Genomic DNA, 27,291 nt, shown 5'->3' with positions numbered 1-27,291 from the left:
TCTAACATAATACAAGGGATAGAAATCATTTGTATGTTAACCATCAAGGATAACCAGCCGAAGTTCATCAACTGACTCTTCCAAACAATCCAGTAAATTATTGATGTGCCTTCGAAATCCTGGGACTTGGTAATTCGTAAGTACGGACACAGTCCGCTCATCCATCAATCTTAAAATATATTGGTAACGTTACTCATCAAAGCCATATTGATGCAATGTAACACGACACAACTTTATTGGTTTGTCGCGTCGTGTGTACATTATTCTAGGCAGTGCATTAGGTTAGGGCATACTAAATTGTAGTGGTCAAACATTTTATGAATATGATTTTATATGCTTTTTAAAATCTGGTTACAAATTCATTCATTTTAACCATTCCTTCTTCGTATTTTTCAATTGTGAGTTGAATATCTCATAACTGACTGCTATTTTTGTTTCTCCAACTAATCAACTATTTTTATATGTAATCATAAACGCTCATTTGGTTTTACAAAGCGAGATTAGCTTTGTTCAACTTTCTGAATTCCAAAATTAAACTTAACTTCGCGCCAAATGTGTTTTTGAATTTATTGGTTTTAAAATACGCTCTAAGTCTAAGCTTAGTCTTACAAAAACGTGCAATTTGACTGAAGGGATTCTTATGAATTAGTAGGTTTATCGAGTGCGTTGTTGTATATTGTCCTGGAATATTTAGTATCACGAAATTTTAAACCTGGTTTCCGTTGGCTCCGGCCCAACATGTCTGATTTATACAGTGCTGCACATGCATTCATAGCAAAGGTGATTTATACCTACATATTTTTGCTAGCTATGGAATTATAATTCGCGTTTCATTTACATTTAACATAACTTATAAAACAATTCAGATACAGTTCATATTTTGGTTTTTTTCTTATCGACATTTCTAAATTTACTTGAAGATATAAATGCATAACATCTGCATACACAATGTTTACCATGAATTGATTTCAGGTATTACAGTAGTATCGGTATTTATTCTATGTATGTCTGCAGTTGCGAGTTTTCATACTTCATTAACATATGTTGAAAAGCAGAACAAACTTGTTTTTTTAACTTTCTGGGGGCAATTCATTTGTAACATTCATGAAAAAAATATAATCCCCAGGGATATATGACGTTTTTCTGTTTGCATACTTGATTCAAACATATCGCTGTAATTTATGTTCATCTATTTTACTAAACGTACAATATGTGTACCTTTCACTTGCTTGCACATCCCCGTATGCGTATCATTTATATAGGACAGACCCAATCGTTCTGTTTATCAACATTATGAGGAAACATATGTTAAAGCAAATTGCGTATTGGGTTATGTGTAACGTAAGTAGCTACATCTAAAGCTTACTCGCGAATATTTGCCTTGTTTATATATAAATATTTCCGTGTGCAGTGTAAATAGGACATCTACGAAAAGAACTTTCACAAAAAAAGTTGGCAGAAATGACATATTCGAGAATTAAATGTCGCTACAAATTGAAACAGTTCCAAAAGTTCATTTTATGGGTCATTTTTTTCAGAGAATACTTCGGAATAATGTTACATTGGATAGGTACATGTATGCGTATATGTGTGAAAATGTTCACCCAATTCTCAGATCGGATATAATTAATAATTTTGTCATTATGCAATAACATTGTTTTATTGCCGTTAACAAATACCCAGCGCCTTGTTATTGATAGATCTCTCTTCTGCTTTCATTTTTCACTGTTCCAGATGCTGTCAAAATGCAAGGATGAGGCTGCTATAGATTGCATTTGACTTTGCCAGAAGGAGGAGCAGGAGGAGGAGGAGGAGGAGATCGATGCTCGCTTCTATCGCTTGCCCGTGTCTGTGCGAGTGAGACTGAGCCCAGTCCCTCCGGAAAAGCTGCCAGCCACCGACCGACGGAGAGCAGCAGCAGCAGGCTCGGATCCGCCGCTGATCAGCAGCCGCTCGGGGAGAGGAGCGAGAGGGGGCGAAAGAGAGAGCGAGCGAGCGAGGCAGCAGCGACAGCTTGCGACCGTCCAGCCGGGGGGGTGCGTCCCTGTGCCAATCCAGCCAGCAACTCCCCCCGAAAGACATCCACACATTTTTTTTGTTATATTTTAATATATCATATATGCAATATACTGTATAGATAACACCTAGACATCTATACACACAGACAACACACAGACACAGCCCGCGATCGGGGACGAGCCTCCGCCGAGCAGCCCCCCCCCCCCTCTCCCCTTCCCCACACCCCCTCCCCTCATCACCTCTTACACACCTGAAGAAAAGTCAACTTGAAACTCTCACAGCATGCCGCGGAGGAAGCAGCAAGCACCCAAACGGGCTGCAGGTAAACAAACAACTTCTCTATACTACCTCTGCCTAGACGATCACATTATTATCCTCATCAAAAAATATATATTTTTAATTTCTTCCTGACAAAAAAAAATGTGTTTATTACACAGCTCCTGTGCTGGGGTCGTGTTTTTTGTTGTCTCCGGAGATACTTTTTTCCGCTTTAAGTTTTAGTTGTAAGTGTGTGTGTGAATTCTTTTGATGTATTTAGCGACGACTTAAGTGATCTGACGCTGATGGGGTGGTGGGGTTTCGCTGGTCCAGCACAATGTAACCCGTTTTGGTGTTTATCCCCTGTCAGTCAGGGAGAATTTAGTCTCTCTGCAACAAAAAAAAGATGGATGGGTTACAATATTTGACTGTAATCTGATACAATGTTTGCAATGCAGGGGTGATTTGTACTCTCCGCGGCTAAAATCGGCAAACTGCAAGCTGGTTGAAGAATTGCGGGGCCCGCCAACTTAAAAAAAATCACGAAATTGTTGTTGAAGAGCATGCACTTTGCAATCTGAGAGGGAGGGGGGAATGGGAAACTGTGCGAGCCGCTCGAACTTTGTGCGTGTGCAATTGTAGCTCAAGTCTTCAAAAACACCGTTTTACAAGAGAGGAATCTAATCGGTGAAATAAATTGCCTGCTTAAACCTTTTTTTCCCTCCTGAGAGTTGTGATATTTGGTGTTGTGGGGCACAGAAATAAAAGTTCATTTTTCATCCGCCGGATCCACCCACTTAACTGGTCTTAAAGTCGATTGCCATCTTTGATTTGACGCGTGATTGATCACCTGTCATCTGGCCGGCTTTGATCTATTCATTCTCGATAAATATCAATAAATCACTCACTATGGCAACGCATGTGCTAGTGACGTAACGCCTGCCCCTGTCATTTCCTTGCCCAGACATGCACAATTATTTTGTTTAGTTTTTTTTTAATGTGAGTGTTTTTCTTCATTTCCTTTCCTTTAAGGAGAGTGGGATGAATACATTATGAAGAAATCTTAGCTATTAGTTTACACGCTTTCAACTTGCATGGCTGTAATCTGGTAAATGTGTCACTGCTATAGAAATAACCCTCCAGAAGACTTTCTTCATTGTTGAGGTAATTGTCTCTCCCTTGACAGGCACATTCATCAGTGGCTTAATGGTCAATCAAAAGTTGGCAGGCTGAGTGTTTTCATTCTTTCCTATACACTACATTAGGCATACTTAATCAAAATGTCTCTGTGTAATGGCTGTGAAGAGTTCATGACTGAGTGATCTGTTGTCTGCACAGATAGAAAATTAACAGCTCAGTGCTGGAAGATGTGAGCTTGCAGATAAACAAATCGTGCATTAATATTTCATCTTTGAGACCTCGATGTGCTATCAGCAGCATATTCTTGGCTGTTCTTCTTCCTGATGGTTTCACAGCTGTAACTCATTTCACTGATGACTTTACTGGGGTTACCAAGAGTGACGACAAATTGATTACCTGGCAGTACAGGAAGGGGCGAAGAGATGTGGGTTGACAGATGTGATATAATAATAAGTTCAACAATGTATGGGAGGAAAGAGGGGGAGAGGGATAGATATCAAATCACATTCATGAAAAAAAACTTTGAACAAGGTTGCAATGTTTTAAAAGAAACTTATTTATTTAAAGAAATGTCAGTTCTCAGTGTTCCTGTCATTCCTGAAACTTGACACTACCATCAACCAGGGAATTCAAAAAATGTCTGGTAACAATATGTTTTATGATTTGAAAGTTTGATGAGGTTAAAAGTGCAATAAGACCACTTGGTGGGGTCCACCAGTTTATATAGTGTCAAATATGTCTATCGTACGTTGTCTACAAGTTAACTGTGAACGTAATGTCCCATTGAAGACATTCAAACAAAACTAAAATCCTTCACAAACAAATCCACTTACAGGTTCAAGAAGAAGAAAAACATAATCAAATAGTATTGTATCTGCTTTCAGAAGGCAGTTTTCAAATTTGATTTGTTTCCAAATCAATTTTGCTTTATCAATATATTTTTCTTGATGTTGTTTTTAATGTGACCCCACAACTTACCACACATGTAATACGCTAATTGATGTATATATCTATGGATGATATTTACATTTATTTTAAAATAATATTTGTGTGGATGGTGAATGTTAGAAAATGTGTACTGTGATATATAATTCATAAAGTGCAGAAAAAAATGCAGATAGAATTAAAATAGAATTAGAATTATTCTAAGCCTCTAATAAATGAAAGTTTATTCTAGATAATACTATCTAAAAGTTCAAAATATACTTTACGAGCCAGACTTAAAAAAAAATTGCATTACAGAAAATCTGCGATTTAGGGTTTAGTTACTTACAGTGGACAAGGATCAACAAACTGCATTTAGGAGGTCTCGCTTTCAGCTGCAACCCTATCGTTCTTTATTTTATCAATATAACTATTGTTAGTACTCCTTTGAACTTTCTTGCCTTGTTCTTCTAAGCTCCAAAAGCCCTGTCCAACGTCGTCTTTGCTTTACACCAGAACTGTGTAGAAATCAAGACATATCACAGTGCCTGAACTTATACTCTCCAAAGATCTCAAACGTGTAAAACTCTTTGCACCTCTCACCCATGCCAGTCTTTCCATCCTGCTACAATCTTCAGGCTTTTAAAACCAAACTTGGTATCACCTAATCACAACAACCCTGATTTACCTCATTGTGCCTTTCAGTCTTTTCAGCTTTGGTGGCACACTGCACTTACAGGCCTTACTTAGTCCTTTACCCTGGTTTCTCACTTAAACATAAATCACTAATGTCACAAAGATATTGACTAGTTTAACTAGCCGTGAGAATAACCTGTGCGCAAGAGTAACTTCTGCTTAGAATTCAGTCTCTGTGGCCCCTCCATATGCAAACCAATAGTGGAAACTATTTAAAATTAGTTTTCCAACTGTACAAGGAGCAGATTACAGGAAAGGTTAATCACTCTGTTTTAAGCATTAATTTTTTTAATGATTAACATTCTAGCTGATTGTATCAGTTCTAAGTGGGTCAACACATACACTACACTGTTTCTTAAAATACAGCCTGCCAAGACATATCACTAAGTGCAAGTCTGTCCCCATATTGGGTAGTTCTGAGTGACTCCATGGATGGCATGGTCACTGACTGGCTGTGATTAATTTTTGACTTTGATTAACATCTGCAGGTTCACTGGGTGAATCTTTTCTGAAGTTCAAAGTCTTCATTCAGGAATAGTTCCCCTCAATGCTTGAATGTGTAGAATCTCTTGCATTTACATACGTAACACTAATGTTTTGGAGTGAGATTATATTTGCTTGAAACTAGTATGTGTTGCTATCTTGATGATGTGAAGCCATGCAAGAGTCACTTCACTTCATAGTTCTATGGGTATAATAAATCCCAGGAGACAAAATAGAGGAGCTAAAAAGAAAAAGTGAGAGTGTTGGAAACGTGAAGTAGTAAAATAGAAAATGCTGGAAGCGTACAGCAGGTACAGCATCATCTGAAAAGACAGGTTAATGTTTCAAGTGCAGATCCTTCATTAGAACTCTGATGAAAGGTCTCAGTCCAAAACATTAATGTGAGTTTTCTCTTTTCAGAGCCTGATGAAACTGCATTATATTTCAAGCATTTTCTGTTTGATTCTAGGAGAGAACGTGTTCATTGTAAAATCAAAAGGACGTGTGTTACAGCTTTTAAATCATGATACTTTCCAGCCCAACATTTTCATGGTGGACCATGCTGCAACAATTTGTGATAACAAGTGGTTATTCACTAAACAGGAATTAACTGTAATAATTACAGTTATACGTAAGCTCCACACGAAGTAATTATAGATTATGAACACCTGTGTCCGGAAGGGTAGAACAGACTTAAATTCTTGCTTTGAACAATTCCACTAATTGTACTAGTAAAACAAAACAAAGAATAACGGTAAAAACACAAGAAAGGTTTGTTGATTTTAACATCTGTTTTCAATGTATATATTTTTGAGAAAAGAAAACATTTATTAGATACGTTTTCTTCAGTGTGGAAACATAAATTTGTGAGTCTCTTGAGTGTGCTTTTAAAATTGTGGCAAATTCTGCACTAATTCCTTGTGTCTGTTAGTGGCAGTTCAACATTTGGTTAAGTCTTACTTTTGAAGGTACTCCCACCTTATAGTAAAACGTTGCCCAATTTGGTTGACCCTTGCTTATTTGACAGAACATAGATTGACAAGGCTAAAGATTCTACCATGCTTGCACCTGTAAGGTCAATGTGCAAATCACACTTTTTAATATCTCCTAATTGGTGTGGAACTTACTAAAATGTTACACTTAACTTGCATTTGTAGGTTGAGAACTAAGATGCAAATTGGAAAAACTATAATTTTTTTAATTTTAGAAATTGATTGCAATAATGCCCATTTTATATGCTCATGTTGCTGACCTCTGATCTTTGCCCATGGTTTATTGCTAATCAAAGGGACAGAAGTCCAGAGGACAGCGGTGTGAGTTCACTAACTGTGCATCACCAAAGTCAAACTCTGCTGCAGACATTTAAATACATTCCAACAAGTGTATCCAAGGAACACAATTCTTTTTGTGAGAAGTAGACTACTTTAGTTTCTATTTGTCAATAAAGGATATTAATTATCAGTTACAAATAATAACAAACTTAACTAGATGAGTAAGTTGACTCTCATTGGATCTCTAGAATCATTCAAGAGGCAGGTGGATGTTGTATATGGGAATTGCTGTGAAAAGGGGCATTGTAACTTTCTATGGAAGGTTGAACTAAATGGGCAGACTGGCCTCCCTCAGCTTTACTTATCTTTGTCACCAGCATGGGTACAGGGAACATCAACACTAAACCAGTACCACCAGGATCATAGAAATTCAGCACAGAATGACGCCATTTGGTCCATCATGCCATTGCTGGTGCTAGTAACATATCAGAATTATTTCCTTTAATCCCATTTCCCTGCACTTACTCTTTACCTTCCGAATATTGTTCTTCCACAGTTCATCTAATTCCCTCTTAAAAGTCATGGTTCATGCAACTTCAGTAGTCACTTTTGATAATCCATTCAATATCCCAGTAAACTTTTGTGTAAAAAAAAAAAATCTGCTAACCTCCCTCGTATGCTTCTCATTGTAATGCAACATTTATGCGCCTGTGATCTGAACACTTGGTGCCCAGAAAGCAAACTACTGAAGACAAGATTTCATTGTACTAATTTAATTCTCTACATCATTGGGTTTTGTGCTGTATAGCTAGGCGGAGCAAAACTTTGAAGCAGCAAAGTGTAAATAGTTTGAGTAGGGCTACTACTGTAATCAGTCTTCCCCCACCCAATATCTATAGGGAGACTTATCTCCAATAGCAGTTCAATGCAATAATGGTGAGGTGATGCCATTGGCTGAGTGCTCAAAATATAGTAGCATTTTATAGAATTTACTTGCTACATTATAAATGTACTTGGGTCCCAGCTAGAAAGTTATGAGTTCAGATCGCAGGGCTGTCCTCAATGTAGTGCTACACTCATTGTGTATTGAGGTGGCCAGTGAAAGAATGGAGGAGATGTTGGTTGTGGAGAAGATTTTGCCTTGAATTTCCTCACCTGCTTGTTTGACCGAGAGATGTGGTAGTTAGTGGCCAAGAAAAAGTAACATTTTTTTTTTGCGAAGTATTAGCTTGAAGGGCACCTCAGTAGCATAGAATAAAAACAATAGCTTCTTGTGGATGTCTGGGCTTTCCTATTAATAACCTAAATGGAGTTGTGTCTTTTTTCATGATTTACTATCGGAAACAGATGCTGCTTGCTGATTAAAGGTATATAGGTAATGACCACACTGCAGTGCAACAGTAAGGAATATATTTTAATCAAAAGCATCTGTTTCTCACTTCCACTGCCATATTTGTATAAAAACTGTACATTAGTATAAGTTGCAGGACCCTGTGGGAAACCTTTCATTCTGCCAACAAACCAGAGCAGTCATGTTACATCTCTTTGCCCATCTTCCATTTTTCACCACTGACTGGGTTCTTGATGCTTTTTGTTGCTTTGTTGTAAGTCTTCAGTTGTTGGACCTAGAGACATCAGCAGATTCCGATGCATCATAATCCTGTTTGCACTAGTGAAATGTTTAGTCTATTTGATTAGTCATTTCTTCTCATCAGTTGAGGGCCCACGCTCAGCTCCATTTCCATAAAGCAGATGGACCCAAAAGCTCCAAGAATAGTGGTTTTCTCAGAATGAACATTTTTACGATGCTAAAAGGCCATTGATCTAAAGATGTGGTAAATATGTGGGCGAGAACGAAACATTGGTCATTGCAAAAGATAACATGGTGAATCACTGGGGGAATGTCATGTTGCAATTTGCCACAGTGCAAATGCTTCCTTGGTTCTTTTACACCGATGCCTTAATCTTGCTTTTGTGAATAAGCTCGTGATCTATCCCACTGTGTGTTTACACCTCTCTGAATGAAACCACTCCAGTAGTAATTGGCCATTTTAGTTGCCATAAAAATAGAATTGGTTTGTGTCTCTACAAAATCCTTTGGTTTTCAGCCTGCCAATTTGTTCTTTTTTAGAATGCATTTAAGTCACTTTAAAACTTTCTGTGGAGTGTTTTTTTTATTCTAAGGAACACAGGCTTTAATTCAAAATGGTGGCTGCTTTGAATCTTGCTGTTTCGGTGAGCCTGTTGCTTATTGAACCATATCACCGACACCAAGAGCTGTAGGTAAAAACTTTCACAACTGAAGGGAAGAAAAATGAAAGCAGAGAAAAAAAAAGATACAATACGAAAGAAAGCGACACAAATAGCAAAAAAATTACCTTTTGTAGAGGATGGACGGAGAAAGAGAGCGTTTGATCAGTTGCCACACAGAGTCCATGTGATCTGCAGCTGCAAACCAAAGTTAAAATTTAGGCAATTCAGATTTATCTATGCCTATCAAGTGTTTAATTGGTTGCCTAAGTATCCAGTTGAATTGAAACTCTTTTTGGAGTTTATCTGAAAAACATAAAACATTAATCCGTGCCACCCGACCTGGATGACACACCAGACATTTACAAGGCCCTTTTTTTCCAGTTGAATTGAATAAGTAAATGTAAAGTTCCAGCTTGCAGACTACAGACTGGTGATTTTTTTTTTACTTAAAAGTGAAATTGGGTTTGAAATGTCAATTTGTAGCCCAGATAAATCTTGTAGTAAAAGTGTAGCATACAGTTCTCTTGTCAATTTTCTCCCCTGCCCATGGCAGTGGGTATTTGCTGAAGTACAGCTTACAATACAGGGCCCAAGTATCAATTCGTATTTCAGTGTTCACATGTGAGTGTTTACAACCAAGTCCAATCATGTGATGTCCATATGTTCCATATTTTCATTTGTGTTTCACAAAATGACAAGATATATTACAGATGAGTATGGCTATTTGGACTATTCTAGCACCTATGCAGAAAAAAACAGTTCTTCCAAGATTTTTGCTTCTAGCACCCAACTCCAATGAGCATTCCAAATATTGTTCACTTTGTGTGAAAGTGTTCCCCCAGATATTGGCCTTTTTACTATATTTAGTCTATCCTTACTTATTCCTTATCTTGAATAGTGCCCCATAATTAGCTTATCTTTCAAAGCTAAATAATTACAGGCTTTCCACTCTTTCCTCATAACTCTTGTACCACTTCCATGGCGTGAATGTTTCCATTATGTCTGTTGACCAAAACAGAACAGAAGACTCAACGCAGTCTAACCAGACAGAGTATTGTACGATTTTAACTTGGCATCTTCTGCCTTTACGGATATAATAATGTAATTCAGAATTCTACTTGCATTGTTAAATTGCTGCTTCACAGTAATCTAATGGACATGTTAAGTGACAAGTCTACTGTGACTCCCAGATCCTTCCCAAATTCACCTGTTACCTGTTTCTAGACCTTACACCCACTTTTCCTCACAAATTATGCTTTCCATTTGTCCGTATCAAATTTGATGTTACTGTTCCATCAATTTACAGATTTTGCCCATTTTAATGGGAGATCCCTGACTGTTGCCCCCTCACTACTGTGGTAACATCTATGATTTTAGCCAATTTGCAGAGTTTCTGAATCAGCATCATTAATGTTGATTAGGAGAATAGGGATTCCTGGGATACTCTATTCAGTTAATGCCCCCATAACCCCAACATCATTCCCCTTACAAATACCCAGTGCTTACTGATTCCTTTGGCTTAAGTATTATAAGCCTGTCTAGAATTCCACTTGATTGTTACCCTCCAGTTGGCTGTGGTGGAAGCTGTAGTCCAACACTGTGGGGGAGGTGGGGGGAATTGCACATTTTTGCAGCTAACGGCAAGAGTTGCACTAGCCTGCACACTGTAAGGAATATCTAGCCATGGCTTCTCTTTCCACTTTTGCAATGTCACCTCTGGAGGCCCCAAAAGGAACAAAACTTTGGCCCTCCCTTTCCACCTTTTGGTGACATCATCCAAAGCCATGGCAGCTAGCTTCCACATTACTGCCAATACCTCCAAGCTCTACATTTCTACCACTTCTTTAGACTCTTTGACTTTCTCTCACTATCCGTATTCGGATTAAGGTGGACGAATTAACTGCGCAGATAGCAGTTAACGGGTATGATGTAATTGGCATCACGGGGTCATGGCTCCAGGGTGACCAAGGCTGGGAACTCAACATCCAGGGATATTCAACATTTAGGAAGGATATGAGTAAAGGGTCAGGGAGGTGTTGCTACAGTTACAGGGCCTTGGTGAGGTCACACCTGGAGTATTGTGTACAGTTTTGGTCTCCTAACCTGAGGAAGGACATTCTTGCTATTGAGGGAGTGCAGCGAAGGTTTACCAGACTGATTCCCGGGATGGCGGGACTGACCTATCAGGAAAGACTGGATCAACTGGGCTTGTATTCACTGGAATTCAGAAGAATGAGAGGGGACCTCATAGAAACGTTTAAAATTCTGATGGGTTTAGACAGGTTAGATGCAGGAAGAATGTTCCCAATGTTGGGGAAGTCCAGAACCAGGGGTCACAGTCTAAGGAGAAGGGGTAAGCCATTTAGGACCGAGATGAGGAAAAACTTTTTCACCCAGAGAGTGGTGAACCTGTGGAATTCTCTACCACAGAAAGTAGTTGAGGCCAATTCACTAAATATATTCAAAAAGGAGTTAGATGAAGTCCTTACTACGAGGGGGATCAAGGGGTATGGCGAGAAAGCAGGAATGGGGTACTGAAGTTGCATGTTCAGCCATGAACTCATTGAATAGCGGTGCAGGCTAGAAGGGCCGAATGACCTACTCCTGCACCTATTTTCTATGTTTTTATGATAGACAGAAAGGAAAAGGAGGCGGGGTGGCATTGCTGGTTAAAGAGAAAATTAATGCAATAATAAGAAAGGACATTAGCTTGGATGATGTGGAATCGTTATGGGTGGAGCTGCGGAATACCATGGGGCAAAAAACGCGAGTGGGAGTTGTGTACAGACCACCAAACAGTAGTAGTAAAGTTGGGGACAGCATCAAACAAGAAATTAGGGATGCATGCAGTAATGGTACAGCAGTTATCATGGGTGACATAAATCTACATATTGACTGGGCTAACCAAACTGGTAGCAATGCGGTGGAGGAGGATTTCCTGGAGTGTATTAGGGATGGTTTTCTCGACCAATATGTCGAGGAACCAACCAGGGAGCTGGCCATCCTATACTGGGTGATGTGTAATGAGAAAGGACGAATTAGAAATCTTGTTGTGTGAGACCCCTTGGGGAAGAGTGACCATAACATGGTAGAATTTTTTATTAGGATGGAGAGTGACACAGTTAATTCAGAAACTAGGGTCCTGAACTTAAGGAAAGGTAACTTCGATGGTTTGAGGTGTGAATTGGCGAGAATAGACTGGCAAATGATACTTAAAGGGTTGACGGTGGATAGGCAATGGCAAACATTTAAAGATCACATGGATGAACTTCAGCAATTGTACATCCCTGTCTGGAATAAAAATAAAACGGGGAAGGTGGCTCAACCGTGGCTAACAAGGGAAATTAAGGATCGTGTTAAATCCAAGGAAGAGGCATATAAATTGGCCACAAAAAGCAGCAAACCTGAGGACTGGGAGAAATTTAGAATTCAGCAGAGGAGGGCAAAGGGTTTAATTAAGAGGGGGGAAATAGAGTACAAGAAGAAGCTTGCTGGGAACATAAAAACTGAATGTAAAAGCTTTTACAGATATGTGAAGAGAAAAAGATTAGTGAAGACAAACGTAGGTCCTTTGCAGTCAGATTCAGGTGACTTTAGACTGGGGAACAAGGAAATGGCAGACCAATTGAACAAATACTTTGGTTCTGTCTTCACGAAGGAAGACACAAATAACCTTCCAGATGTATTTGGGGACCGGGGGTCTAGTGAGAAGGAGGTACTGAAGGATATCCTTATTAGGCGGTAAATTGCGTTAGGAAAATAGATGGGGTTGAAGGCCGATAAATCCCCGGGGCCTGATAATCTGCATCCCAGAGTACTTAAGGAAGTGGCCCTAGAAATAGTAGATGCATTTGTGATCATTTTCCAACAGTCTATCGACTCGGGATCAGTTCCTATGGATTGGAGGGTAGCTAATGTAACACCACTTTTTAAAAAGGGAGGGAGAGAGAAAGCAGGTAATTATAGACCGGTTAGCCTGACATCAGTGGTGGGGAAAATGTTGGAATCAATTATTAAGGATGAAGTAGCAGCGCATTTGGAAAGCAGTGACGGGATCGGTCCAAGTCAGCATGGATTTATGAAGGGGAAATCATGCTTGACAAATCTTCTGGAATTTTTTGAGGATGTAACCAGTAGAGTGGACAAGGGCGAACCAGTGGATGTGGTGTATTTGGACTTTCAAAAAGGCTTTTGACAAGGTCCCACACAAGAGATTGGTGTGCAAAATCAAAGCACATGGAATTGGGGTTAATATACTGATGTGGATAGAAAACTGGTTGGCAGACAGGAAGCAGAGAGTCAGGATAAACGGAATGGCAGGCAGTGACTAGTGGAGTGCCGCAGGGCTCAGTGCTGGGACCCCAGCTCTTTACAATATACATCAATGATTTGGATGAAGGAATTGTGAGTAATGTCTCCAAGTTTGCAGATGACACTAAACTGGGTGGCGGTGTGAGCTGTGAGGAGGACGCTAAGAGGCTGCAGGGTGATTTAGACAGATTAGGTGAGTGGGCAAATGCATGGCAGATGCAGTATAATGTGGATAAATGTGAGGTTATCCACTTTGGGGGCAAAAACACGAAGACAGAATATTATCTGAATGGTGGCAGATTAGGAAAAGGGGAGGTGCAACGAGACCTGGATGTCATGGTTCATCAGTCATTGAAAGTTGGCATACATGTACAGCAGGCGATGAAGAAGGCAAATGGTATGTTGGCCTTCATAGCTAGGGGATTTGAGGATAGGAGCAGGGAGGTCTTACTACAGTTGTACAGGGCCTTGGTGAGGCCTCACCTGGAATATTGTGTTCAGTTTTGGTCTCCTAATCTGAGGAAGGACGTTCTTGCTATTGAGGGAGTGCAGCGAAGGTTCACCAGACTGATTCCCGGGATGGCTGGACTGACATATGAGGAGAGACTGGATCAACTGGGCTTTTATACATTGGAGTTTAGAAGGATATGAGGGGATCTCATCAAAACATACAAGATTCTGATGGGACTGGACAGGTTAGATGTGGGTAGATTGTTCCCGATGTTGCGGAAGTCCAGAACCAGGGGACACCATCTTAGGATAAGGGGTAGGCCATTTAAGACAGAGATGAGGACAAACTTCTTCACTCAGAGAGCCTTTAACCTGTGGAATTCCCTACCGCAGAGAGTTGTTGATGCCAGTTCATTGGATATATTCAAGAGGGAGTTAGATATGGCCCTTACGGCTAAGGGGATCAAGGGGTGTGGAGAGAAAGCAGGAAAGGGATAATGAGGGAATGATCCGCCATGATCTCATCGAATGGTGGTGCAGGCTCGAAGGGCCGAATGGCCTACTCCTGCACCTATTTTCTATGTTTCTATCAGACAGCTTGCCTGACATTCAGGCTAAACATTGCAAAGATCAAAGCCATTATCTTTGGCTTCCACCACAATCTCCATGCCTTTCCTACTGCCTCAAGCTTTTTACAACTTACTTCCAACTCTGTAATATCACCCACCTCCATCCCTATCTCAGCCCAGCTTCTGCTAAGACCACCATGCATGCCTTTGTCACCTCCAGACTTGATTCTTCCAATGTACTCCTGGCCGGCCTCCCATTCTCCACCCTCCATAAACTTCAGCTCATTCCAAATTCTGCTTTCTGTTTCCAATGCTGCACCAGGTCACACTCACCCATCCTCACTGACCTACATTGGCATCGCCCAATGCCTCAGATTTAAAACTCTCACGTACTTGTATTACATCTCTCCACAGCCTCAACCCACCCTAAATCTAACTTCCTCCAGCCTTATAACCCCTACCCCCTGAAGTCTCCATTTCTCTGACCTCTTGTCTACCCCCCTCCCCCCTGCCCCTTTACACTGCCATCGCGAGTGATGTGCAGCCCTCGAGGTTTCACTTTCTAAAATATGCTCCCGAAACATTTCTGTCTCTTCCCTTCACTCTCTTTTAAGACACTCATTAAAATCCCTTCTTTGATGAAACATTTGGATACCTCCTTCTAGCTTTGGCTCAGCATCTGTTTTTCTTCATGTCTCTGTGAAGCATCTTTGGGTATTTTTCTGTTAAAGGCACTACAGAAATGTAAGTTGGAGGTTCTCTGTATATAGACCCATCAGGTACAGGGATAATATTAATCATGCTTTGCAATGTCTTACATAGACAAATAATTTTGTTTCCCAATATTGAAATTTCCAGGCTAATTCCCCAATCGTACACCTGGCATGGGAATGCTAATCAGAAAATCATAGGCCTGCTGATCCATCTGTTTCAATGAATGTCAGGAAAATCGGACTGTGGGCTTAAAGCTTCCTGATCAGCCCTTTTGGCAGCAGAATTGAGGTGGGCGATGTTACACAGGTGGGAATGCCAATCCTTGCCAGGGACACTCAGTCGAGGAAATCAGCCCTATAATATTTACACATCATATTTTGAGATTACGTACGAGTTCAAAATACCTATATACGGTATTGGTGAGGCCAGAGTGGAATACTGCGTGCAGTTTTGGTTTCCATATTTACGAAAGGATATACTTGCTTTGGAGGCAGTTCAGAGAAGGTTCACTCGGCTGATTCCGGGGATTGACTTATGAAGAAAGGTTGAGTAGGTTGGGCCTCTACTCATTGGAATGCAGAAGAATGAGAGGTGATCTTATAGAAACATACAAGATTATGAGGGGGCTTGACAAGGTGGATACAGAGAGGATGTTTCCTCTGATGGGAGAAACTAAAACTAGAGGGCATGACCTTAGAATAAGGGGCTTCCCATTTAAAACAGATGAGGAGAAATTTCTTCTCTCAGGGTTGTAAATCTGTGGCGAGCTGTGGAAGCTGGGACATTGAATAAATTCAAGACATAAATAGACAGTTTCTTAAACGATAACCAAATTAATATTTCCTCATTTTTTTTCAGAAATGCACGATTTGGTAATCATCTTTACTGATGCTTTGCTGCTTTTCTGGCACCTAATGTAATAATCATTAGACTCAATCTAAACGCTAGCTATAATGAAGTTTCAAAACTTATGTTCACACTTTGCTACCTTTTTTTTGTTCAGAACAGCAACTTTTACCTTCCTTCCTCTTGTGGTCTACATACCTCAGCTTACACAAATGAAGAACAGCAACAGCAAAAAAAAAAGCTAGCTCTAAAGCATCTTACCAGGCGGAGATCCAAAAAATGTCAAGCTCTGGAACCTAAGCTTTGTGCTGCTATTTAACTGCAAAGTTGATGGATTTTTGACAGGTTTATAGCTGACAAGTTCCATGGCTAGTCAAGCAGTGCAATTATGTTTGAGTTAATTTGATATAATCAAGTTGATGTTATGCAGTCCCAGTTGACTCGAGCAGTGTATGTAGTCAATTTTCTGCTGGAGGTTATAAATAAGCATTGAAATTTGGCTAATCCCATCACAGAAAAAAACATCTTGCACAGTGGTATGTTTCAAGTTTGTTGTGGTTTCTAAAATAGTACTAAAAGCAGCCGATAATGTCGCAGGTAGCCGAATCAGTCACAAATAGAGAGGAGAACATTTAGTTGTTAGTGAGCAAAGCAATAAATGCTGTGGCACGGTACTTGTTTTGAAATGTTTCTTTTGAATGTTTCTTTTAGTGTAGTTAAACTGGCAGGGGCTGTCTCCTTTCTGAACTGAGCAGAGCATGCATGCTTGAGAAAGCGTGTCATGGGAACAAGCTTTGGGGAATCTGCTTGCTACAATGTACACTGCCTTTGCAGATGTGCTCAGTACTAATGCATAAACTGGCAGCAGGGAGTTTAGGGTTGATACAGGTTTCACTGTGTTTGAACCCACACATTGAGTTTTGGCATGGGAAGATGTGTATGACCCTAATCATATCTTGAACAAACATTGAAAATAATCTCTCTCTATCAGACAATAATTAAACATGTTTTTTTCCCCTGCAGTTAATAAGACATCCGCCCTTCAGTCAAGAAAGGCTTGAGTCAGAAGTAGGATCAAAAGCTGCTGCCAGACGGGGCAGTAGAAGGGCAAGAATCAGAGTTCGAATTCAGAGATTTGCTTTACTACTGTTGAAAATTTTAATAACCGTAATCATTTTTGGGTACCTTTTCTTTTAAGATAGATTTCTGGGGTGCAGTTTGCAAGCTATAACTATCCTGGTCCAAAACTAGACAATGGCAGGTCTTGTTAAATGCAATGCGGTATACCCTCAGAATATGCCTCAATTCAAGGAGACCACATTATGATGTATTGCATGACTGTGGCCTCTCTGAGTAGGACTACTAAACTAAGTTTAAAGACTGCTTCGTGCAATGGATTTGCATCCAATGATTTACTTCACAGACCTGTAGCATGCCTTAAAGTGAAAAGACTACCTTAACAAATCAGTAGGTATACACATACTGGCCGGAATCTTCCCAGCCCTGCGAGTGCGGGTTTTGAGGCGGGCCCGCTGTCAAAATGGCCCTGATTGACAACAAGGTGGAAGTCCGCTCTGAACCCGCCTCCGTGTCAGTTTCTCAACTGTCGGGTCTGCATGTGGATCGCAGACACGACACCAAGCGGCGGCCAGTCAATTAAGATGCTTAAGAAATAATTTAAAGGTATTTAAAAGGAGTTTACACATGCACTTACCATTTTACCAAGTTTTCAACGAGTGCCATCCCTCGTGTTTCATGTCAGGTAAGTGTGTTGGGTTCTCAGTGACTCTTCATTGCTTTGGCAAGGTGACAGCTGCAGATGTGGTATAAAAGCTACCATTTCACAGCTGTTCACTTTCCAATGTCAGAAGCTGAAGCCTTCAGGATTTGGAAGAGACCTTTGAGCTGTATGCAGCTTGGAAGTGTTGGAGTGAAATCTCTACCCACTGTCACCTCCTTGGAGCAACCTCTCTCACCATTGACCAGTCGCTTCTGTCATCTAAACCTCACCTGCCATCTCTTCCAGCAGCCTCGATGCCCTTGGGAGAAAAAATCTCACCTTGGTCCTCAGAAACCCACCACGATCAGCCTCAATACCAATATCATTAAACACACCAGCATCATCAACAACAACCTTCTCCGAAATCACCTGATGCTGCACAGGGTATCAGCACCTGACCACATTGCTGCCAGGGATGGCCTCACCATGGCCACATTTACTTCACTTGACGATATGCACCCTGGCTGCCACATGATGTGCCAGGTTGGCACCACCCCACACCAGCACCATAAAGCATCCCTGCAATGCCCAAGCCATTCCTTTCACACTCAATCACCATTTTGCAAGGTACCCTTATGTCTTACCATTCACTGCACCTCACTAAGTCACTTCCAAAGGGGCACACAAATCTGTCCAAGAACACAAAGTGTTGAAAATAAAGATTTTAATGTTTGACAACACATTTGCAGAAACTCTACATGAACTTTGGCTAAAAGACCCAAGTGCCTACCCTTATGTGTTGTTAGTTGGTATGATTGGCCAAGGATCAGGGTGAATGTGAGGAGTGGCTAGTGAGATGGGGAAGTGATAATGTTGATAGAGAGAGAGGGATGGATGGTGCAAGGTAAGGCACAGCAGGATGAGATTGAGTGTGGCTTTGCAGTAACTTCTCGTGATCTGCTGAGATCATTGAAAGGTTTGTGCCACTGCAGCCAGGGTCCTCCTGATGACATCCCTGCTTGAGCCCTCCTATGCAGTGTGCAACCAGACTGCATTAATCTCCTGGGGCGGTCTCTTCCACCCACTGGAAGGGAAGAGAACCTCCCTGCGTGCTGTGACTCCCTCCATCAGCATCTGGAGGGGGTGGAGGTGGGGGGGAGGGGTGGCGGTGGGGTCATAGGAGAGCCTGGGTGCAGTCTTGCATCTTTTTGCAGTGTTTGCAGTAGAACACTGATAAAACAGCTATCAAAAAAAGATTAGCCACGGTCTCTTTAAGGAAACTGGCTGATGATGCGTCATCAAATGACATCATCAGACCCGCTTCCTGTTAATTGGCTGAGAACCTCACAGGGCGCGCTTAACAAACTCAATCAAGGTAAAATCAGATCAACAGAGCTCCATGGAAGTGGGAGCGGGGCTGCATTCAGCCACTGATCTTGGCTGCGCTTAGCCCGCCTCGGTAAATAAAATCGCAGCCACCTTGTGGTCCCTGAAGGTCTTATTACAGAATGCTGCAGGTCTTCTCTTGCCATAGTCTTTTTACCAGTCAGCTAAGTAATATCTAGGAAGACAGTCCAATGCAGTACTAAGGGAGTGATGTGCCATCTGAGCTGCCGCCTTTCAGATAAGACATGAAACCGAGGCTTCGTCTGCCCTCTGAGATGGACGTAATAGAACCCAAGACACTATTTCAAAGAAGAGCAGGGAGTTTTCCCGGTGTCTTGGCCAATATTAATCCCTTAATCAACATAACAAACTGATTATCTGGTCATTATCACATTGCTGTTTGTGAGATCTCACTATGCGCAAATTGGCTGCCGTGTTTCCAACATTACAACAGTGACGGCATGCAAAAGTATTACATCCGAGGTGAAGCATTATAGAAATGCAAAGCCTTATGTTTCTTTGGTTAATGAGCTTTTAATGCACTTCAGTCATGGATGTATTTCGAAGTAAAAAATAGATGGAACGATTGTGTCTGATGCGGAACATCACACTTGCTGGCCATAATATGTCACTCATATTTGTTAGTGCACATTCAAACCACATTCAAAATGTTTCTATTAGGATCTTTGAACCTTTTGACTGGAGGGTTGCTAATGTAACACTTTTTAAAAAAGGAGGGAGAGAGAAAACGGGTAATTATAGACCGGTTAGCCTGATATCAGTAGTGGGGAAAATGTTGGAATCAATCATTAAGGATGAAATAGCAGCACATTTGGAAAGCAGTGACAGGATCGGTCCAAGTCAGCATGGATTTATGAAAGGGAAATCATGCTTGACAAATCTTCTGGAATTTTTTGAGGATGTAACTAGTAGAGTGGACAAGGGAGAACCAATGGATGTGGTGTACTTGGACTTTCAAAAGACTTTTGACAAGGTCCCACACAAGAGATTGGTGTGCAAAATCAAAGCACATGGTATTGGGGGTAATGTACTGACGTGGATAGAGAACTGGCTGGCAGACAGGAAGCAGAGAGTCGGGATAAACGGGTCCTTTTCAGATAGGCAGGCAGTGACTAGTGGAGTACTGCAGGGCTCAGTGCTGGGACACCAGCTCTTTACAATATATATTAATGATTTAAATGATGGAATTGAGTGTAATATCTCCAAGTTTGCAGATGACATGAAACTGGGCGGCGGTGTGAGCTGTGAGGAGGACGCTAAGAGGCTGCAGGGTGACTTGGACAGGTTAGGCGAATGGGCAAATACATGGCAGATGCAGTATAATGTGGATAAATGGAGGCAAAAACACGAAGACAGAATATTATCTGAATGGCGGCAGATTAGGAAAAGGGGAGGTGCAGCGAGACCTGGGTGTCATAATGCATCAATCATTGAAAGTTGGCATGCAGGTACAGCAGGCGATGAAGAAGGCAAATGGTATGTTGGCCTTCATAGCAAGGAGATTTGAGTATAGGAGCAGGGAGGTCTTACTGCAGTTGTACAGGGCCTTGGTGAGGCCTCACCTGGAATATTGTGTTCAGTTTTGGTCTTCTAATCTGAGGAAGGACGTTGTTGCTATTGAGGGAGTGCAGCGAAGGTTCACCAGACTGATTCCAGGGATGGCTGGACTGACATATGAGGAGAGACTGGATCAACTGGGCCTTTATACACTGGAATTTAGAAGGATGAGAGGGGATCTCATAGGAACATATAAGATTCTGATGGGACTGGACAGGTTAGATGCGGGAAGAATGTTCCCGATGTTGGGGAAGTCCAGAACCAGGGAACACAGTCTTAGTCCAAAATGGCCTGCCCCTTATCCTGAGATAAGGAGAAACTTCTTCACTCAGAGAGTTGTTAACCCGTGGAATTCCCTGCCGCAGAGAGTTGTTGATGGCAGTTCATTGGATATAATCAAGAGGGAGTTAGATATGGCCCTTATGGCTAAGGGGATCAGGGGATATGGAGAGAAAGCAGGAAAGGGGTACTGAGGGAAGGATCGGCCATGATCTTATTAAATGGCAGTGCAGGCTCGAAGGGCCGAATGGCCTACTCCTGCACCTATTTTCTATGTTTCAGCTACGTTCTCTTGTGCTGGGAAAGTGGCCTTTACCTACAGTTGTTACATTTGTTCATATTAGTTGTACAGTGTGATGATTAAACCTAAGAAATGTAATTAAATGCACTGTTGTGTCCAAAGAATTAGCTGTCACCTTTAATTTGGTATTTGTACGGAATTAAACTAAGTTTTCAAATTGGGGTCCCTGGATTTCACTGCACCTACCTTCTGGATTTCTGTTCGTTGACTTAACAACACTTTGGGTCCAAGTTTCGAGGCGCGCCTAGAACGGCGCAGTCCCGACCTGGACGCCCGTTTTTCGCGCCACAAAGTGCGCCTAAACAAAACCTCCGTATTCTCCACCTCCCTGCAGGCCCTCGGCGCAGCGCAGCAGGAGCTGTAGGGGGCGGAGCCAGGTCCCTGCACTGAAAACAGTGCCGGGACCTCTGCACATGCGCACTACAGTGGGCACGCATGTGCAGTAGCTCCAGGCGCCCGAAACTGTGTGGGAGGGGCCGAAGCACGCAGCCCCTAGCTCTGGCCGAATGGCCTCAGTGGGGCTGCATGAATAAGGCTTCTTCCACGGCCAGCTCCTGCTTCCTCCCGACCCGACTCGACTCCCGCTTCCTGCCTCCGGACCCGACCCGACTCTCCCGCTCCCCGCCCCCCCCCCCGGACCCGACCCGACCCGACTCCCGGTCCCCCCCCCTGACTGGACCCGACCCGACTCCCGGTTCCCCCCGCCCCCGGACTGGATCCGACCTGACCTCCCTCTCCCCGACCCGAACCGAACCTCCCTCCCTCCCACCACCCCCCCCGACCCAACCCAACGCCACCTACCTGTAAATCTGGTGCTGGGGACGGGCCCTGCCCGAAGTCTCGGGCCCGACCCGTTCAGCCTCCCTCCCCTTTCTCCTTCTCCCCCCCTAATCTCCTTCTCCCCCCCCCATCTCCTTCCCCCCCCCAATCTCTTCCCCCCCCAATCTCCTTCCCCCCCCAATCTCCTTCCCCCCCCAATCTCCTTCCCCCCCATCTCCTTCCCCCCCAATCTCCTTCCCCCCCAATCTCCTTCCCCCCCCAATCTCCTTCCCCCCCCAATCTCCTTCCCCCCCCCAATCTCCTTCCCCCCCCAATCTCCTTCCCCCCCCAATCTCCTTCCCCCCCCAATCTCCTTCCCCCCCAATCTCCTTCCCCCCCAATCTCCTTCCCCCCCCAATCTCCTTCCCCCCCAATCTCCTTCCCCCCCAATCTCCTTCCCCCCCAATCTCCTTCCCCCCCAATCTCCTTCCCCCCCAATCTCCTTCCCCCCCCAATCTCCTTCCCCCCCCAATCTCCTTCCCCCCCCCAATCTCCTTCCCCCCCAATCTCCTTCCCCCCCAATCTCCTTCCCCCCCCAATCTCCTTCCCCCCCAATCTCCTTCCCCCCCCAAATCTCCTTCTCCCCCCCAAATCTCCTTCTCCCCCCCATCTCCTTACCCCCAATCTTCTTCCCCCCCTCAATCTCCTTCCCCCTCTCAATCTCCTTCCCCCTCCCAATCTCCTTCCCCCCCAACCTCCTTCTCCCCCCCCCAACCTCCTTCTCCCCCCCCAACCTCCTTCTCCCCCCCCAACCTCCTTCTCCCCCCCCCAACCTCCTTCTCCCCCCCAACCTCCTTCTCCCCCCCAACCTCCTTCTCCCCCCCCCCAACCTCCTTCTCCCCCCCCCAACCTCCTCCCCCCCCCCAACCTCCTTCTCCCCCCCCCAACCTCCTTCTCCCCCCCCAACCTCCTTCTCCCCCCCCCCAACCTCCTTCTCCCCCCCAACCTCCTTCTCCCCCCCAACCTCCTTCTCCCCCCCAACCTCCTTCTCCCCCCCCCAATCTCCTTCTCCCCCCCAATCTCCTTCTCCCCCCCACAATCTCCTTCTCCCCCCCCCCAATCTCCTTCTCCCCCCCCCCATCTCCTTCTCCCCCCCCATCTCCTTCTCCCCCCCCATCTCCTTCTCCCCCCCCATCTCCTTCTCCCCCCCATCTCCTTCTCCCCCCCCATCTCCTTCTCCCCCCCCATCTCCTTCTCCCCCCCATCTCCTTCTCCCCCCCATCTCCTTCTCCCCCCATCTCCTTCTCCCCCCCATCTCCTTCTCCCCTCCATCTCCTTCTCCCCCCCCCCATCTCCTTCTCCCCCCCCATCTCCTTCTCCCCCCCCATCTCCTTCTCCCCCCCCATCTCCTTCTCCCCCCCATCTCCTTCTCCCCCCCCATCTCCTTCTCCCCCCCCATCTCCTTCTCCCCCCCATCTCCTTCTCCCCCCCCATCTCCTTCTCCCCCCCCATCTCCTTCTCCCCCCCCATCTCCTTCTCCCCCCCATCTCCTTCTCCCCCCATCTCCTTCTCCCCCCCATCTCCTTCTCCCCCCATCTCCTTCTCCCCCCCATCTCCTTCTCCCCCCCATCTCCTTCTCCCCCCATCTCCTTCTCCTCCCCCCATCTCCTTCTCCCCCCCATCTCCTTCTCCCCCCCATCTCCTTCTCCCCCCATCTCCTTCTCCCCCCCATCTCCTTCTCCCCCCCCCCATCTCCTTCTCCCCCCCATCTCCTTCTCCCCCCCCATCTCCTTCTCCCCCCCCATCTCCTTCTCCCCCCCATCTCCTTCTCCCCCCCCAGCTCCTTCTCCCCCCCCATCTCCTTCTCCCCCCCCCATCTCCTTCTCCCTCCATCTCCTTTATCCCCTTCTCCCCCCTCCCCCCTTCTCCCCCATCCCTCCCCCTGCTCCCCTCCTCCGCCTCCCCTCGCTGTCAGAAACACAGACACTGACAGAGAATGAGACACACACACAGACAGACAGAGAGATAGAGACACTGACAGAGACACACTGAGAGGGGAGAGCGGGGGGGCATCCCAGCACGCTGTTGGAGGGCTCCCGGTGCTGCAGTCGGTAAGTAGAAAATGTTTTATTTATTGATTTAAAAAAAAATTATTTCTTATTAATTTTTTTTGATTGATTTATTGGTTGATTTATTGATGTATTTATCATTTATTATTGATGATGGCTCTTTATTTGTAAAACTGAAGTGTTTAATGTTTGTAAACTTCCCTTTAAACCCCCCCCCCTCACCATTCCCTACGCCTGATTTGTAACCTACGCCTGATTTTCTAAAGTGTAGACAAGGTTTTTTCGAGCGTACAAAAATCTTCACTCACTCCATTCTAAGTTAGTTTGGAGTAAGTTTTCACTGACGAAACTTTGAAAACAGGCGTAAGTGGCTGGACACGCCCCCTTTTGAAAAAAAAATTGTGTTCAAAGTGAAACTGTTCAAACTGACTAGAACTGGAGCAAACTAAATGACGAGAATTCCGATTTCTAAGATACTCCGTTCTACACCAGTTGCTCCTAAAAATCAGGAGCAAATCATGTGGAAACTTGGGGCCTTTATTTCTGTATCTGTAAACAAATAAAAACACATCTCCAGTAATGATAGTGCTGTTTTCCTTTTGGAGAAAAGATGATCTTGTCTTTTGGAAGCTAGGACAGGGAAGGTCTCCAGAAATAGACACCGCATATGGAAAATTTGAAAATCACCGGATTAAAGGGCAAAGAGGCTATTCAGAAAAGCCTCTAAAATGTTTAGTTTCAACCCCATGTATACAGGAACATTCCAACCCAACAAAAGAAAGTGCCACTTTTGAGTAAAGTGCTCTTTTCCTTTTGAGTTATGAGATTATTGATCTAGTTTCGAAAAAATACCAGCTCTGGTCAGATGCGCGATGAAATGCAACTTCTGTGTTGTTAGTGGTAGATGTGGTGGAAGAAAAACTGGTGGCACTAACAGAAGGTCCAGACTTCAGCTGTAAAACCTGGCTGAAAGGGCTTAGTAACATAGATACACACAAAAAAACAAGGCTTAAGCATTCTGATACACTTTAAATGTATGCATATACAGGTATTGAACATTTCTGGGAGAATCTTTTTAGAACCATAAATTAACAACCTTCAATGTTTGTCAAATATTTGTTTTGTTTTTGCTGTTAAAGAACTCATTGAAAGCCACACTTAGACACTCTAAGTCAACTGTTGTTCTCTATTTTCAAAAACTATCGACTAGTCCATCCCAGTCTATAAACACTGGGTAGGTTGTATATAGCTTGTTCAGTAAATTCTCATTGTTACTGCGTTTTATAAGATGCTTCTCTTTCCTGATGGTGGCATTGTAAAGTGAATACTGCCACTAGTCATTCACTCCTGTTGTCTAAAATGCTGGCAAGTGACAAAAGAATGTACCTATTATATCGGCAGACATTTTTTGCATTTTTAATTAAGAAAATTGCAACTGATAGCATTTGGAAAAATTACCATCTTTGCATGCATGCAATAAGGTGACTTGAAATCGTGTCGGGTTAAATTAAATCTAGGTTTCCTCAATATAAATGCATTGCACATCAAATTTAATCCACAAAGATAATGTGTTCATTCCTGATGTGTTTTTTTTCTTTCAAGTTGTCTTGTCTGATGCATATGAACTGTTTTGAGTCGACTGCAAGCATTATTTCTATTTGTGAATGCAGGCAAAAGTGGCAGCTTGTAAACGCTGTTGAGTTAATTTGATGTGCATCAAAATAAAGTTGACTCCAATTTGAAGTTGACTTGTGTCATGCGTGTAAATGTGGTACATGTCAATACGCGTTTTTGTTTACCTGACTGCCATCCGCTGGAAATGTTGCCATTTTGTTGGAGTGTTCCAGTGGTAAACTCAGATCTGTCATATCTGAATCTACGGTTCTGATTGCTTAGCAGTAAGGTGATGCATTTAAAACCACTTTTCTTCATCTGATTCAAGTAAAGAGTGAAGTTTTATTGAATACAAAGCCAAGCACACACAGACTAATAAGGAAACATAGCAGAATTTGATTGATGTGTTATTTTAATTTAATTTAATATAATTCTTAAAACACGACCTTTGTCAGCAATAGTTTGGTTTTTTTCGTCTATTTTTTAAATTATTTTTTCAGTGTGAGTCCTTGTGTTTGACAAAGTGAAGGCTGTTTATGGCTGTTTGTTGCAGAGAGCCTCAGGTCAGGATTGAGTAATGAAGATGTGGGGATAGATAAATACTCTGGACTTTCGATTGCCTTTGGGGATCAGGGAGTGGGTTGTGCAGAAGTTTCACTTAGATTAAATAGATGGGGTACAGTGCGCAAAGGCCCTCGGGTCAGGGTTAAATAGTGAAGATGTGTGGGGATAGATAAATATTGTGGAGTCTTGATTGCCTTGAGCTTGACTTGGGTTAAATAAATGGGGTAGTATCCAGGATTGTGTATCAATCTGAAAGGAGCAGCCTTCATGGACCAAAATGTCCTTTTCTTGTTAAGTTTTGTAATGGTTTTCAAACTGTGGATTGGAGATTATTTTTACTGAACTATTATCAAACTCTCTCAGGTGAGTCACAGTTTGATGGTACTTTGTGCAGTAATCCTGCACCCACTAGGGACTGAGTTGAGATTCCCCGAATTTATTTCACATAACACTATTATAGCCAACGGTGTGAGAGGACGATTTTCCTCTAATCCTGCATTGGATTTGAATCATGATTCCAGGAGTTAAAGCAGAACACTCTCATTTACTGAACCACCCATTTCTAATTCTACATATAAGGAAAACATTCAATATAGTTCAAAAGTATTAGTGCATTATTTTATTAAGAGAACAGCTGAAGTTTCTAACATCTATCTCTTCAAAGTAAGAGAGGGAAAGTTTGCTGTGGTCACTGTGTAGTGATCTTGTAAACATGTTCTTTTAAATGTATGGGCGATAGCTACACATAGCAACCAGATCAATCCTTTGTCCTTTCAAGGGACATTATCCATTAAGTGAAGGACCTTGTGAGAAATCCGTACATCTCAAAACTGTGCACATGATAAGACTGACCCAATAGTGCATATTGTAACTTTTACAATATATTAGGATATGAGAATGGGATTAGAGTGGACAACTCCAGCTGAAGAGCTGGAACTGGCACAAAGAGGCACCTTCTGCGCTGTGATTTCTGTGATGAATCTTAAGGCCTGATTTTGCGACACTCGCAGGTGTCACTGGCCAAGATCACCCATCAGCAAAATCGGCCCTTATTGTTTACAAATAGAAATAATAATGAGCGTGTTGC

The 27,291-nt window shown here is 43.0% G+C and overlaps 1 protein-coding gene across 1 annotated transcript in view; it reads left to right on the top strand.

Annotated features, from left to right (window-relative positions):
- Nucleotides 1-2,230: 2,230 nt before the first annotated feature.
- The window catches only part of LOC139277013 (teashirt homolog 2), a 472,086-nt gene continuing 447,025 nt past the window's right edge, over nt 2,231-27,291 (top strand). The window contains exon 1 of the mRNA XM_070895015.1: nt 2,231-2,341. Coding sequence (XP_070751116.1) covers nt 2,302-2,341 — 40 coding nt within the window. The 5' untranslated portion in view covers nt 2,231-2,301. The remainder of the gene's footprint in view (nt 2,342-27,291) is intronic.

Source organism: Pristiophorus japonicus, chromosome 12, assembly GCF_044704955.1.
Source record: "Pristiophorus japonicus isolate sPriJap1 chromosome 12, sPriJap1.hap1, whole genome shotgun sequence".
NCBI classification, from domain to species: domain Eukaryota; kingdom Metazoa; phylum Chordata; class Chondrichthyes; family Pristiophoridae; genus Pristiophorus; species Pristiophorus japonicus.
Note: the sequence above shows the minus strand (reverse complement) of the source record. Positions and strands in the feature narration are given on the sequence as shown.